We start from the raw sequence: 16,691 nt of genomic DNA on the forward strand, positions 1-16,691 counted from the left end.
ACCTAAAAAAGTATTCAAGCTGCGTCTGTTGTCGCAGTTTGTACGCGAAAGCGGACATTCTGACTGTTGTTTGAGGTACTTGAATTTGTATTTTAAGTACTTGAAAGTACTTCAACAGTCCTTGAATTTTTTGGGACGTCAGGCGTGCGAACCATGGCGGAAAGGTCTGGCATCAACCTGCAGATAGTCATGGGTTCCATATGATGCCATCAGTACATTATGTAATACCTTACAAACATGGGTAAAGGTTAAAGAATTACAGCACATGTACATTCAGGCAGACAGACATGTAAATTTCTCCTTTATGGTTAGATGTTATGAATTAAATGACCGTATTCTGATGGTTCCGTGTCATGTTTTCAGGTAATTCCACAATCAGCATGAACAGCAAGCCAGAAGTGGCCTTCTCGCTGACCTCCAAATTTTATCAGTGCGACCAGCAGGTCATCATGGTGGGAAACCAAGATAGTGTCACGTTACGAGATATCAAGGTTCAAGCGTTTGGCCTTACTGATGGAGACTTCAGCAGCAACAGTAAGTGTATTTTTGTTTCTGTTGACATAAAGCATAAAATTCATGATCACTAGGTCATTTCTCCATGCATGTTATATACCCTAAATGACCCCAATTTTTCGCCTACAAAAACACATTTTTAGAGGCAAATAAATGCCATAAAATATCATTTTTGGTGCTGAAACATACAATTTTCCAGCCGGATTTCAGAATGCCTTCCAAACCAAGCACTTTTCTAGAATTCTCCGAGTATTTGTGCAAATTAGTCATGGAAGGAGTTTTAGGTCATTTATGGTACCTCCATTTTAGAACTCCATTTGTATTCGCATCTTTCATCAGGGTCTTTCTTGATATATTAATTACCATTTAGCTTATGTACTTGTTGATTATCCATTATTGCCCTCTCAGGGTTCACTATTTGTTGTAAGGTAAATGGTCTGGATCTTACACAAAGGCTTAGGGAGTGATAATTGCACTAAATGACCTAAAATTTCGCCCGCAAAATTGATTTTTTGAGGCAGGACAGAGCTATATCTAGAAAAACATTAAAGGCTCTGATCCCAAACATTTAATGGTGGCATTGTGACTGTGCATGAAGAAAATTTAAAAAGGCAACTCAAAAAGATGCTTTCTAAGAGCTTCCAAGTTTGTGTGAAAACTTTACTTTTTATTGGTAAACCATCATATTTTTGTTACGGGTCTATCGGTGAGAACCACCACAGGCTCATTATAGAGGCTTGAAAAAGTGTGAAGAAATTGCCGGAAGTAGTTTCACCCAAGTACGACGTTTCTGTGCACTTAACAAAATAGTCCGTGTATTATGGTCAAATATTATCTTCCTTTCGCGATGTCTTCTTCATTGTTTTGTTGGGATTTATGTTATGATTATGTATTAAAAAAAATATTAATTATGTTTGGAGACATGCTTTCATTTATTATTCATATAGCTTCATGTTAAGAAAGGTTATCGAATGTGATTGCGCTGTTTTTAGGACCGTGATGGTAATTGTCACTTACCTGTCGGGACCTTGATTTACCTTGATAGTGTATGTAGCAAAAAAGGTTTACACCATGTAAGGTAACCTACGCTTATGTATTTAACAGCTCCTAATAATATTTAGGCCTTCCTTACGGCAATTGAGCACGTTGTTAGTCACCAAAACGGTGAAAGTAAAGATTGTGCCATTTGACCTTGACCCTAGTGCTACAGATAATTGGCATGCAGGTGTAAATGCGCTTAAAAATTAGATGATGCGCTTTTAAAATTGAAACAGAGCGTTATGAATATTCATGAGGATTTGTGTGTACGCCTAAATTCCTGATTAAGCTATAGCGTACATGCGTGATTTTTGGCAAACAGTTCTGTCAAAATCGAAAGTAGATCTCCAAAGTAGTTTACTTGCATGACGCTCTCCACAACGTGTTAGTTTTCGGAAACTGAAGGTTACAGCAAAGGCTCACGTACCACTACCCCCAGTCATGGAGAATGACTGCTGTGATATTGGTACTTGTGATATTCTCTAGTGTTTGCCATGAAGATGTAGCAAGGGCTAAAAAAAAAATGGTCATTTGAGTTACTATACAGCAAGTTCTGCTACTGTACTGCACTAAACCATTCTAGCATCGCTCCCAATGTATGGTTTTAATTCTACACCGATCGTCAGTTATTTGTGCTATGTTAAGGTGGGCCCACTTTCCAGCGTGCACATGTATTGGTGATTTCTGAAGAGAGAAGCTAATGCAATGAAATACAATGATCACAAGAACATCTAGTGTCCAGAAACGCTTTAGATTTATACTACATGCTGCCTCCAGCTGTAGTGCTGGGGACCCAAAATAGTGATGTGTTGAGTATTTTCAAAAAATGTGTACTGCTTTCCGAGTACTGCCTCTATTGGAAAAGCAAGGGAGTACCTCTCTACCTCTGAAAATTATCTATAGCAGTGCTTGACCCATTCGGGTACTGCCTAATGGTTGATCTTCCTAAATGCATGAATGCCAGGAAACTTGTTATACAAATTTTTTCATGCTGCGTTAAAGTTATCTGTTAAATTGTAGAATGAGCTGTGAATTACTTTTGATACATGGGATGAATGTGTGGACATAATCCTGAAGAGGTCGGGACAAAGGTCGATAGATTGTACATGTATCTTATGTGTCCTTGCCATATTTGTACTGTTGAGATACAACTATACATTGTAAAGATGAAAACATGTATTGTATTACGATATGTTGCCTTGATATCTGGCCATGATCTGTTGCCACACACGGCAGTCAGTGGCGGATTCAAGAGGGGGTCGAGAGGGCACCAGCCCCGAGGCAGCGCTGTTCAAAAAAAAAAAAAATGCTATAGACCTGCTGCCACCTCCATTTCCCTGGCAGAGGTGCCTCTGGATCCGCCACTGTCAGTGGTACAAATAATGAAGATTTTCATGCTCACACTAACCAAACCGAGTAGAGATGGTAATGGCGGTTGCAAAAAAAAATTTCTGGAAGATGTTTACAATCTTACAGTTTATCATAATGTGACCTTCTGGCGCAATGCATTCTCTTTAAAAGTCATGTCATAATGAGATGGGGCTGGGCCCTCAATTTCAGACAGAATATTAACTGATAGCAAACACCACTCACTCATACATTATTGATCACCTGATCGGCTGTATTGATAATTATTTCGTGACGGGCGTATTGACAGGTGGACATTGTGCACCTCCGTGGCTCTACTCTACCTACACTTTTAACCACAGTGCTACTGCTTGCTTAACTCAGATCAGGCACAAGCTTTTCATTGGGAGAGTTTCAAGTTCAAACTCTTTTATCATTGAAGGTAGAAAAAGTCCAAGCTGAATCCTGTGAAATGTTAGACAACTTTTTTTGTTCCATTCACTATAACACGGGTGTCTATACAAATTGTCATAAAAAGTAATTTAGAGTAGACGAAATAAAGAGAAAAGTGAAAATCTGAACAGTTTGTGAATCTGAGAAGTTCCTAAAGGAAAGAGGTGTAATTTGTGCCTTTGGAAAAGGGTGAGACTGGTGATCAGTAAGTCAGTTTCAACTAGGTTGCATAACATTTTTCACCATTTACACAGCACAGTAGGACTGTTTTTACCTTTGACAACAAAAGAGTTCCAACTCTATACTCACATATTAAATTCCATTGCATTTTCCATCCACATAGAATCGTACAAGGTCACTTCCTTGTTTTTTTTTTATCACGTAAGTTCATTGATTTTATGACCATAATGGTAAATATGTAATTGATAATCTCTTTGATTAGATATTTCTCCTTGCATGCAATTCATGGTTATGATTCAGAAATCAAAAGCCACTGAATGCTTTTCGTTTAATGCTGATAACTGTCTTATGAAATACATGTAAATGAAATACTGAAATAGCCACAGCATCCCCAATGATTTTGAATGAATAAGTGAATGATTGACACTGTTTTTGCTACTTTCAGAGTTGGACTGTCACGAAAGTGTACCTAAGACTGCCCCTACCCAGAATTACACAGTGGTCAGCGGGAACACAACCTGCATCTCCATGTCCGCTGCTCTCACATTGGAGATCAAATACACTTTGAAAAACAACACGGTAAGGATGGAGTTGTCCATTCTTGTATTTCCACCCTTCAGTAGCACGGCTGGCCAAGCATGGCGCAGTGACCCAGGAGCCTCTCCAGTCATGCAGAAAAATCTTTTATAGTATTTTTCATTATCCTTGAACTATTATTTAAAGGTCATTAACCTATTCCTCTAATTTCTCTTGTGACTGAAATAAATACATGTATGGATGAGAGGTATTGAGTTCATCACATGGTATTTGATTCTTTCGTTTGCAGAACGAAACTGTGATGGTGAATTTTCAGAAAGAGGAGCCAGCTTCTGGTAGCTGCAGTTCTCCAGGAAATCTCAAGGAAGAGATCATCATTAAGTACAAGCAGAATGATTTCCAGATCTTGTTAGAATTTGGGCGTGATGGAAAGGCAACGACTGGTTTGGGTGCCGAAACATTTAATTACTACATAGAAAATATCCAGATCACGTACAACCTAGGCTCTGAGCTGTTCCCAGGTGCCAACGACACAACAGGTAAGTGTACAGTTGCTATGCAGTGCTGGCTTTCTGGAGATTTCAGAAGTTTTACATGTCCAATCAAAATGACATTAACCATCTTCAAAAATACTACCATATTATTTAAATGCATGTCTGAAAAATGACACGGACTGTTTTTGATTTGCCCATGTTTAGACCCTGCGGATCAACTCTGTACTTCACCATTAGTGGCCTCAGAGACACTGTTTACTTAACCCATGTCCAGTGGTTAATTTTCATGCTGCTTCTGCCATCTTCACTGTTGTGACAGAACTGAAGTAGTCTCCCTTGTGACTAAAATAGGGGCATTGTGGGATTGCAAGTTCCTGGAGTGGTTTCAGACGCGCACAGTTTCCTTCAGCTGAGTCAAGATGGGATACGTATTAAGACTTGTGTGAGATTCTTCACTGGTAGAGGAGTAGGGGATGAGGGGTGGGGGTGAAATGCTATGATCTTCGAGGAGTAACTCTGTGGCTAATAGTAGAGTCAAGCCGCAATTAGAAACTGCTGACTCAACGCTAAAATGAATGACATAAAAAGAATTGCATAATTTGAACAGCGTGTCTAAGTAGGTCTAGGATCTACTGGGGAGATGTATGTGGTTTCGGTAGCGAAATGATATGCTACTCTCTGATAATATTTGTGATACTGTCATTGAAAATTAAACAGCTTGTAAATCAACTAATTTTACATCTGTGGTGGTCCGTAAAGAATGCACTCCTATCCTACAACACTGTTTGAAATTGCTCTTCGGCTACACATAAATAAATCGTTGTAAACGATCTCAAAATGGTGCTTGTGCAGTAGTTTTGTGTTACCATACATGTATGTCACTTCTTGGAGTGAATGGGTAAAGGCTATGTCACGGCATAGGCCACGCAATCCGACAGCAATGTGTTTGATTGGATAAAATTCTCAAGACGTTTGCCTCAATTCATGCCAGCCATTTGTACAGTATTGTCGTTTTGTTCTACATGTTATTTGGTGAAATCTCATTAAAATAATAAAGTGTGATACTTTTTAGAAAGCTTGAGAATCCTGCCGTCGATGGAAATATGTTTTAACCAAAACTTGTGGGTTTCAGCCTCAGACACTCTGGTTTTTCTCCACCCAAAGAGACATTGTATAAGTAAAAAATTCTTGAGTATGGCATTAAATAATTAATAAATCAATTAACACTATCCAAAAAAATCAACAGTAGCTGACTACCCACATGTATTTGTGTGTTTCAGTGAAAACAGCAAAGGCGCTTAATCAGACTCTCTACAAGACAGGCTCAGACAAGTACTACAAATGCTCTGCTGAGGATACCTTCAAAGTCAACGACTGGGTGAGCCTGAAGACTAAGGACTTGCGTTTTGTCGCCTTCCACACTGACACCAAGGAACCCAACCTCTTTGGAGATAATGGTAAGCTTGCTAGTCAGCCTTTACTGTGTTCACACCACCAGCATGTTCAGGTCTTTTCTGACAAAGATGGTTAAAGTGCTGGATTTCTACAACTATTCAGGTCCTTAGCCAGTGAAGTGGGTCTGTTTCATTCTGGTTTTTGGTGTCTCGGCTGCAGCTTTAACACAGGTGTGTCCGGTACCTGCCAAAAGTCGATGGTTTATGCCATGCACTCAACTTCGTCTGTTTCAGATGTCAGAATTATCCCAGAACTGTGCTGTCAAGTGCATAATTAATTGGACCTAAGTATAACAGTATCCAAGTTTTCAAACTGTAAGCCTTGGTCTAAATTAAATCACAAGGCCAAGAGGGTTGCAATTTTCTAATCCAGCTTCTGCTTTTAAACTGTAATTTTACATCAGGCGGGAGGCCTCCGTGGCGGAGGTGATTATCAGTGACAGTGTAGCCTCTCACAAATGTGGTCCCCGTGAGTTCACGTCCAGCTCTTATTGGCTTCCTTTCTGGCTATGTGTGGGAAGGTCTGTCAGTAACCTACGGATGGCCATAGGTTTCCTCCCACCATAATGCTAGCTGCCATCGATGTTATTAAACACCAGCCAGCAACCTGCGGATGGTCGTGGGTTTCCCCCGGGCTCTGCCCGGTTTCCACCCACTATAATGCTGGCCGCCGTCGTGTATTCTTGAGTACGGCGTAAAACACCAATCAAATAAATAAATAAAAATTGAACACCAGTCAAATAAATAAACTTTCCTCCAAGTGCAGTGACCACTTTCCTTCACCCATAAACTTTTCTGCCATTTTACAAGGGAGTGTGTTCCTGAGCTGTGTGTTATAACCCAGTGTGACAAATAAGTGAGATACATGTAGCTATTGGGCTGCTGCTTGACTGGGATTTCTTAACTTTTCTTAACTGAACAGACTCGAGCAAATGTAACTGGCCTGTATCCATGTTAGAGCAGTTTAATGATCTGCAATCACACAATTTTGTAGATTTTGTGCTTTTTTGGTCAGTCTTTGGTAACCTGAAAAGTCAGACATACATGTAAGCAAACCTAGAATTAGTGTCAGAATCCTGGCTAGTTGCCAAAGTCTTTAATGTTGTAGTATAAGTATTAAACACCATGAATGTTCAGTAGATGTCGCCATGAGTGGATGTCTCCTAGAAGTATGCAGCTTCTCTGTAGCTAGTCTCCACAGCACAGTACCCATTTTACTTCATCTGCAAGAGTGCGTGCCACCTGGTGGAGAAACATGCCAACCTCTTGGGTGGAAATGATAACTGAATCATGGGAAATGTAATGTAATAGGTTTCTACAAGAAGTGGTCATGCCTTGAAACCGAAAATCTGTGTTTAAAAACTACGATTTCGCTAAATCGTTGTTGTTATGCAGTTAAGAACCCATTGAATATTTTTGTACTTCCAACCAACTATAAAACAATTATCATAGTCGTTGTTGTCTTTTTATAAAACTTTCTGTTGTCATACATCTTTTTCCTCCATTTCAACACGACCGTGTTCGGAACCTGTCATGCGTCAAGCGTTCCCTGCGCAGTAGAGAGAAAGAAAACTACATTGCTGAGCAGATACGTCGCATAAGGTGTTAGAGATGGAAGAAAAGTGTAAAGTGCGGTGGAGACTAGCTGTAGGGAAGTTGCATACTTCTAGGTGATGGAGTTCTGGCATTACCTATCCATCACCTGCGTACTGATGCACAGACGAAGCCACTATCCTATAAATATATAAAGGCCGCATCCTCATTTGTTGTTGGTCACTTAATTTCTTCTGCAATTTTCCTTTCAGCCAATGAGTGTACTGCTGACACAGTGACAAATAGCATCGTCCCCATCGCGGTCGGAGCAGCTCTCGCAGGACTGGTTGTCATCGTCCTTATTGCTTACTTGATCGGTCGCCGTAGAAACCACAAGGGCTATGAGTCGGTGTAAAACGGGGAAAGATCTCATGGTGTCATGGCAGAAACTTGTCGTTACAAAGGCAAAAGTACTTAATATCCAAGTGTGGTTAGGCGTACATTCTGTCTTAGCATAATTAAGAACGGGATAATCATTTGGTATTTAAAAGTTACTGTAGTATCTTCCAATGGAGACAACTGTAGAATGACAGTAAGTGTTTTAATGTTGCAGCGTTATATCTCAGTTTCCAGGCCTTTGTTTTGTTTTCTTTTTTTTTTTGTGTGCGATTAACGAATAGCTGTTGGTCGCTTTGCCCTGAGATTCCTTATATTTTTTTGTTTTCAGATTGTTGTGGTCATTTTCCGATAGGTCGATAAGTTATAAATGTTTTCACATTTGTGAATGCCCATGGCAAATCACCTGTGTCGTGGACACAGTTTTGTAGTTTAACACCCTGATGGTATTTAGCACTGCAAGCAGCAGCTTTTGCCTCTCCAGTGAACTTTTTTTCTACACCTCTCTTGCCATGACACCATGAAGACAGGAATTGGAGTTACGAAAGATGTTTTGGTTTCCCACAGCAACCTGTGATAGATAAATGGGGAGAGCTTATTCAATGCTTGAACATGAGGCAGAGTTTGTCCAGTTGCAGTCCTCTCTCTCTCTCTGTAGGAGGACCATAGACACCCTCATCTGGATAGATTTGGCACCAGCACCTCGACCACACACAAGATTCTCTCGTATATTCCTATTGAAAGACTACAAAAGGTACACAGTGTTCAAGTTGACAGCTGTGGCTAGGTTGGCTTAAATACAGGTTAAAATATCATAACGAAAATTGAGATAGTTTATGTGTTTGGAAATATCAACCTGTAGTTTTGGTCTGTTTCTTGCGTAGGTATGTGTGAAATGAAAGATGTGTGATTGGATTTTGTTGTCTTAATGATTTTTTTTTTCAAATGGTTTATATGTTGATATATTTTCGTGCAGAATGGTGGTGGTAAATGTACGTTTGTATTGTGCTGGTTGAGTAAGATACGCATTTCTGGGACACAGTTTTGTTGAAATGTTGAACAGGTTGAGAGTATTAAGTACTCCAAACTTGCTTTTGAAGAAGGGAGAAGACAGCGGTTTGTTTAGTTTTGAGAAAGTCCTAAGAATAAGAGATGGATAAGCAGCATTTCATGCTGTGATGTTTAGTCTGTCCCTGTCGTGTGTTGGTGCATGGTAAAATTTAAGAGAGATGTGAGTCATTGAAATTATTATTTTTTTCTTTGTTTTGATTTTAATTAAGTTTGTAAATTTAGATTTGGAGTTCTGATAGTTGAAATAAATAATTCATTTCTAAAAATTCATGTGTGATGAAATAAATGTGAAACCCAGGAGGCTGTGGGCTTCACTCTTCCTAGTAATTGTTTAAACAGACTTACATAATGCTGCCTTTTTCTTCCAGCATTTTCTGTACATCTTCAAGAGGAAGACAAAGAAATCCTCTCTTAGAACAGCACACAAATACATGACAATTTATTGAAAACTTTTGTGTAAAACTACTACGCAGAAAGGTTGTGTCGATATTTGTGTCTCATCTTGAGTTTCATTAATATTTATATATTATGTGTTTTATTCGTCTTTGTGTTTGGTATGTGGCACCTAGTGTAATTATCTGGAAAGTTGATTGTCTTTTTACAGTGATTTGAAGCTGGGTTAAATGTTTGGTAGCTGATTATGTCATGGCTTAAAAAAACTGTGAGAAAACAGGAGGTTGTTAACTGGGCGCCAGTTACTTCCCTTGACCCCAAACCCATCTCCCTATAAAGACAGTCTAATATACTTGGTGTGTTATAATTCTATGTCCTGATGGAAAGAAATCTTTTAGGTATCTATCATTCATCAACCTCGAAGCCTTGCTATCATATCATAGTAGACGAATCAAATCAGTTCTGAAATATGTGTGAATAACATTTTGTATAATCTACAGTTTTCTGGTGTTCTGGGGTTTTGATTTGTTTCTCCCCTTTTTTGGCTTTTTCTTTTGGTTATTACACACGGGTTCATGTTACAACTTGCCATGTTAAAGGTGATTTTTTTTTTTCGCCATGAAATCTTGTAATAACTGTTTGTTTGCTATTATTGATTCAAAACTGAGAAATAATCCCCACAACATACAGGAACATAGACATGGTGGATATCTGTGGCTCAAATCAAGCTGTTTGTTATCCACTACAGGAAGTTGTCCGTGGCAGTCACAGGCACTGATGTCAGAGTTACCTGCTCTTCCGTTTTACTGCTGATAAAGCCTACCTTACCTTTCAGTGGCATTTCCATGTATAACCGGAAAACATGACCAATAACATGGATTACACTCTTACTTTATAGTTAAAAAGCAGTTTAAGGACCAGTAAAGAAACGCCAACGAACAAAGGTGTAATCGACTTTGTGAATCCACTTTGGGAAAGGAAGGGGAGGATACTCTGATGATGACTGGATGCTGAACACAGCTATGTTTTGGTTCAGTGACGTGACCTGTTCTGATCAAGCACTTAATCTGTTCAAAATTTGACGATGTAAATACTTAATGGTTGCTTTTCCCTCTTCATTGTTCGGAGTCCTTCACATTTAAATCCATTCGCTGACCAGTAACTATAGAAGGCTCGAGTATGGCGCAGAACACTCAATCATTCGCATATGGAAAGCGCGTGATGCTCGACTACTAAGCTGCACCGGTTATGAAGCCGTGGATGATGACGTCACTAGTCTACTGTCTTGGCAGAGGCTGAACCACTTTGCCATCAGATTTATCTATCAATATATATATAAACACACATGTACATGTATAAATGCTTGGTTGTCGGACTGGTAGAGCAGAATACGATGTTCCCAGCTAAAGCTTCTCCCTCGTTTACCGCTAGATATACTCAAAACTCCAACTTAATGTAAATAGTATAGATACATGAAAATCGGATGACGGCATTGGCCATGCGCCGACGAAAAGTGTTTCTATTTGATATTTTTGTATTAGCTTCTCTAGTTAGGTAAACTTATCTTTGCCAGTATAAGTAATAAAGCATTCAGTTTTTCCGGCAGCATTTCTATCTGGCCACCATATATCGACCACGATAAACCATTAGCTACTCAGTCAAAAAAAAAAAAAAAGAAAGGAATTTCACTCCTTCATTACATGGTATACTGGCATGAAATAATAGTCTACCACTGGTACGTGTAGTGGGGTTTTGTTTTGTATTGATTGGAAATGACATCTTCAGCACACTGTAGTGTGTTCACAAAAGTACAGATGTCTTTTGTAACCCACATGCTGTTAAAGATCATGTTGAGGTCATAGCGTGTGGAGAATTCCATTTAAGTGGATAAGACATATTTTGAGCAGATTATTTGAAATTTGTGCTAAAATGACCTGATTCTAAAGGGGGGAAAAAGATTGTTGTTAATTATGTAATCATGTATAGTTATCGTAGCTTTATTGATGAATAGTGCTATCACTCCCTTTCGGTTAACCGACTCTGTATATATTGCCCAAATTTAAATAAACATTGGTTTCAGACATGTTTTGTTTCTGGATGTTTTGGTTTCCCATGCGAGAAATTGTCGTCAGCCTCTGTACTGGTATTGTCACTGTTGTTCCTTAATGGCCGGTTCAAGGTACAAAATACCGCCTGTGGGGGCCGAGGTGGTTAACACGCTAGTGTGGCACAATGACCTTGTGGCCTCTCACCAATGCGGTTTCTGTGAGTTAAGTCTAGCTAATGCTGGCTTCCTGTTCAGCTGTAGGAGGGAAGATCTGTCTTCTTGAAAGCTAAGCTGTGAAGAATGGAACTGGTCTCCGACCAACATCTGAAAATAATTTGTAGCTGTCACATGGCTGTAAACGGCGGGCCTTTTATTCGTAGGCCTATAATGTCATTCCATGGGTAGAGGAATTACTTGTATGCATGTCACTTGTATGATATATGACGTCAGTATTCCCATATCTGCGTGTGCGCAGTACGTATGTTGTAGTGAGTTGCAATGGCGACTCGGTCCTGTTGTGATTGTGTCTAATTCCGCTTAACTCGGGACTAAGGATCTTTATATTCATCGTGTTGAATTAGATGGCCACGTTGGAAATATGAACTGTCGCCACCAAAGGGCATCTGAAATAGATGTTTTATTACAGACAACTTCTGTATTAGCATGGTACACGATTTGAATACTTCTTTGCCTATTTCGCGAAGAACTTTCCTTGTGTCTTTCTAACATCAACGAAAACTGTTGACTGCTGCCTTTCGCATGATTCCGTGCTAATTTTGGACTTTATATACTTTCACAGTAGTTTAGTGATTAGTATTAAGCGTGGTTTTGGGAATTGGACTTGCGATTATTGACCAGGGGCCTTTTCCACAATGCGATCATACCATGGCAACTCATGGTTTAACATGACATTATTTATTTATTTATTTGGTTGATTTGTGTTTTATGCCGTTGAATGAGTATTACATTAGCAGTTAAAGAGTTTGCTCACTAACAAACCAGTTGGTATGGGGCCATCCGTGGCCAAAGACGAGTTTTGGGACAATATGAACCCACCTCACTATTATACAGCCACCATCTGTAAATGACCGGGCCAAAGCCTCAAGTTTGACATTCGTATACCACTCATTTAAACAATACAGGGGTGACCCAAGACCAAATTCAAAAACAGCATAAAGCACCAGTTTCGAAAGAAATATGAAGTAAGAAAATAATATATACACAGTAAACTCCGGCCGTACGTGATGAAGGTCAACCTGCGGATGGTCTTGGGTTTCCCCGTGGCTGGGCCCGGTTTCCTCCTACCATAATGCTGGCCGCCGTGATATAATGAAATATTCTTCAGTATGGCGTAAAACACCAATCAAAATAAATAAATATAAACCGTAAATAAAGCTGAATTCTCCCATCCAAGTGAATACATATTAGAACGCACAATTTTACACTGGCAAATAATATGCGAGGATGAACATAACAAATAGGACAGTAGGGTCAACTGTTGGATGGTATTCTTTCTTTTCCCCTTATTACTCTCCATAAGCCGTTAGCGGACTGACTCTAACGTGTGTAACCTATTGTAACATACATACACCATGTAGCTATGATTTATTTATTTATTTATTTAGCGCTAGTGTGCTAACCAAGTGAGCCACGGAGGCCCCCATTTAGCTTTGGCTGCAAACTCGAAACCACTGCACAATATTAGCAAGAACCCAGAAATCGTGGTGGACCTTGTATCACCAATATTATACATAGGGGCCTACAAAGTTTAGTGCCAACCACTAAACTTTACAAAGATTTACCAACGGGACCTCAAAATACCCCATGTTTCCGGGAGAGTCATAGCACTTGCAGCCAAAGTGACACGGCCAATCAAAATATGTTTTGAAAGAGAAAAAACAGAGAGTTTTGATCATGCAAACGTTTAATTCAAGTCCCCACTGAATTAAGCAATCACAGACAACTGAATTTGTCATCAAATAGCCAAGTCATTAAAATGGAACTTATTTTTGGGGGGGGGGGTGTATGTCACCCCCCTTGACAAAGATAGAACAAAGAGTGATTTTAGATTGAACGTCAAATCCTTCAAGCTACTGTCTCCTCAAACGAACATTCCAAATGGAGAGTTACAAGCTCTATTGTACAACAGGTCAGAAAGCAACGTTTTTGTTTTTGTTTTTTTTTTTACAAGAAGAGTTAGGAAAAAATTGGTTCATGAGGAAATGGACTTCGAACGGGTCAGAAGGCCACGTTCTGTAATGGAAGTGTTACAAAAACTGGTTACGAAAATTGGACTAGAAAGGCCTAAAAAACGTCGTTGGTTACAAGAGGAGTGACGAAAAACTGGCTAACGAGAAACTGTACAAAAGGTCAGAACGCTACGTGCTTTACGAGTAGTTGCGGTGACCTGGAAATTAAATTCTGTCGAACAGGCCACACGCCGCCAAAGTTTCTAGTTATCTGGTTTTCATTTTCATTTTGATGTCATGAGAACATCGAATGTCGTCTTCCAAAGGATTGGCGCCGCAGGAAGGCGGGCAACAGCGACATCCGGCGACCAGGAGTTCGCGGTACACCTGAAGGAACCAAAACAAACCCCACACATATCCTTCATATTTATTTTTTTATTTGATTTTTGTTCAACGCCATGTTCAAGAATTTTTTACTTTTAGGATGGCACTATAATACATAGTATTATATGGGTGGAAGAAACCTGAATGTCCGGGGAAACCACCGGCCTTAGGCAAGTTACTGATACATTTTTTTGGCGGAAGACAAGTGGCCTTCAATGTAGGCCTATTTATTTATTTGATTGGTGTTTTACGCCGTCCTCAAGGATATTTCACTTATACGATGGCGGCCAGCATTATGGTGGGAGAAAACCGGGCAGGGCCCGGGGGAAATCCGCAACCATCCGCAGGTTAATGCCAGACCTTCCCACGTATGGCCGGTGAGGAAGCCAGCCTGAGCTGGACTCTAACTCACAGCGAACGCATTGGTGAGAGGTTCCTGGGTCATTACGCTGCGCTAGCCCCCTCCTTCAATGCACGTGAGGCTGCGAATACGGCCACAGGGAGACCTCACGAAGGCCTCACGAAGGCCTCCACAAGCAGTGACATTAATGGAATCAACGAATTCCTTGTCCAAGACCGATTTTAAACCCCCAACTCGTGTGTCTCCGCACCTTGATAAAATTATCTCGTACCGGATATAATTATCTCGCACCCTGACATAATTATCTCGCACTCCGATATAATTATCTCGCACCCCGAAATAAGTATCTCGCACCCCGATATAAGTATCTCGCACCCCGATATAATAAACTGATAGGTGGCTGTGTTAATTTAAAATTTAATGTTCAAACCTCACGTGGATGGGAAAGACGTATAACGTTCAAAGTTCTGGCCCATTGCTGTACGAACTGATCGATCGATTGATTGACTTACTGACTGACCGATTCGTGCTTAAGAAGTTTTCACTTTATTGACGGTGGTCGATTATTGGGTGGCGGAAACCGGAGTGCCCGGAGTAAATTCTCAACCTTCACCAGGTACCTGACAAACCTGACTAGAAGCCGCAGCCGAAACGGCGAGAACTGGATTCGAACACTTCATTGGTAAAGAATCTGATGGTTGCAGGCTTTTATGCCGTGAACGTTCATTTCACTGGATCAGCAGTCTTTGCTTTCGGATTTGAACAATCAAATGAACGATCTTGGGGTTCAAAATTTGAAATTATTGAGCATAAAACATGACTTTGCGGGAATTCCGTGTATCAAAAAACAAGATGGCTAGGTAACGTAGGGCCGCTGGTTTATCGAAATAAGATCGATCATGTGTTAGAATGATTTAACCTCATGGAATTAAGATTAACTGAACAAAAGCTAAACTTACCAGACTGCCCAGTTATTGAGGCTGAGTTGCTTGGCGGATAGACGACACGTTGTTGTTTGGATTTATCCTGTGGCCGACGGGCGGTCACCTGACCCCTGGGGTAAGACTTGGAATGTCCTATGGGGCGGTGCTGTTGGGGCTGTTTAGACATCATCCCCTCAAGAGTGAAGAGCCAGAGACTATTGAATAAAGGGGAGAAACAAGAAAAGTTAGTCAGGAATCTTTTTATTTATGGATTTATTTCATTGGTATTTAGTGGGTGAATTTGTGAATTGTGTGGAAGGTCACCGGAAACGGAAATGTGTTTAAAAGATGAGGTTTGTGCTGGAGTCTGGTCTAAGAAAGGTGTTAAGAGAGAAGAGAGTTTGTTATGGGCATTGGTCTGAAAAGTGTGTAGAGAGAGAAGACAGGTTTTGGAGGGCCATGGTCTGAAAAATGTGTTAAGAGAGGACAGAGTTTGCTGGGGAGATTGATCTGAGAAGTGTGTTAAGAGAGAAGAGAGTTTATGGTGGAGCATAGTCTGAAAAGTGTGTTAAGGGAGAAGAGAGTTTATGGTGGACCTTGGTCTGATAATTATGCTAAGAGAGAAGAGAGTTTATGGTGGACCTTGGTCTGAGAATTATGTTAAGAGAGAAGAGAGTTTATGGTGGACCTTGGTCTGAGAATTATGTTAAGAGAGAAGAGAGTTTATGGTGGACCTTGGTCTGAGAATTATGTTAAGAGAGAAGAGAGTTTATGGTGGACCTTGGTCTGAGAATTATGCTAAGAGAGAAGAGAGTTTATGGTGGAGCTTAGTCTGAGAATTATGTTAAGAGAGAAGAGAGTTTATGGTGGACCTTGGTCTGAGAATTATGCTAAGAGAGAAGAGAGTTTATGGTGGAGCTTAGTCTGAGAATTATGTTAAGAGAGAAGAGAGTTTATGGTGGACCTTGGTCTGAGAATTATGTTAAGAGAGAAGAGAGTTTATGGTGGATCCTGGTTTGAAAAGTATGTTAAGGGAGAAGAGATTTTATGGTGGACCTTGGTCTGATAATTATGTTAAGAGAGGGGAAAGTTTATGGTGGAGCCTGGTCTGAAAAGTGTGTAAAGGGAGAAGAGAGTTTATGGTGGACCTTGGTCTGATAATTATGCTAAGAGAGAAGAGAGTTTGTAGTGAATCCTGGTCTGAAAAGTGTGTTACGAGAGAAGAGAGTTTATGGCGGACCTTGGTCAGAGAATTATGTTAAGAGAGAAGAGAGTTTGTGGTGGAGCCTGGTCTGAAAAGTGTGTTAAGGGAGAAGAGAGTTTGTGGTGGTGCGTAGTCTGAAAATTGCGTTAAGAGAGAAGAGAGTTTATGATGGAC

General features: G+C 40.2%; 1 protein-coding gene across 1 annotated transcript; it reads left to right on the forward strand.

The window, feature by feature from the left end:
• The first annotated feature begins 369 nt into the window (after positions 1 to 369).
• On the forward strand, positions 370 to 11,490 carry LOC135479161 (lysosome-associated membrane glycoprotein 1-like). The gene is made up of 5 exons (XM_064758925.1): positions 370 to 534; positions 3,977 to 4,110; positions 4,358 to 4,607; positions 5,843 to 6,019; positions 7,822 to 11,490. Exons 1-5 carry the CDS (start codon positions 381 to 383, stop codon positions 7,962 to 7,964), a joined length of 858 nt encoding a protein of 285 aa, XP_064614995.1. The 5' UTR covers positions 370 to 380; the 3' UTR covers positions 7,965 to 11,490.
• Positions 11,491 to 16,691: the final 5,201 nt, after the last annotated feature.

The sequence above is a fragment of the Liolophura sinensis genome, chromosome 12, assembly GCF_032854445.1.
Source record: "Liolophura sinensis isolate JHLJ2023 chromosome 12, CUHK_Ljap_v2, whole genome shotgun sequence".
NCBI classification, from domain to species: Eukaryota; Metazoa; Mollusca; class Polyplacophora; order Chitonida; family Chitonidae; genus Liolophura; species Liolophura sinensis.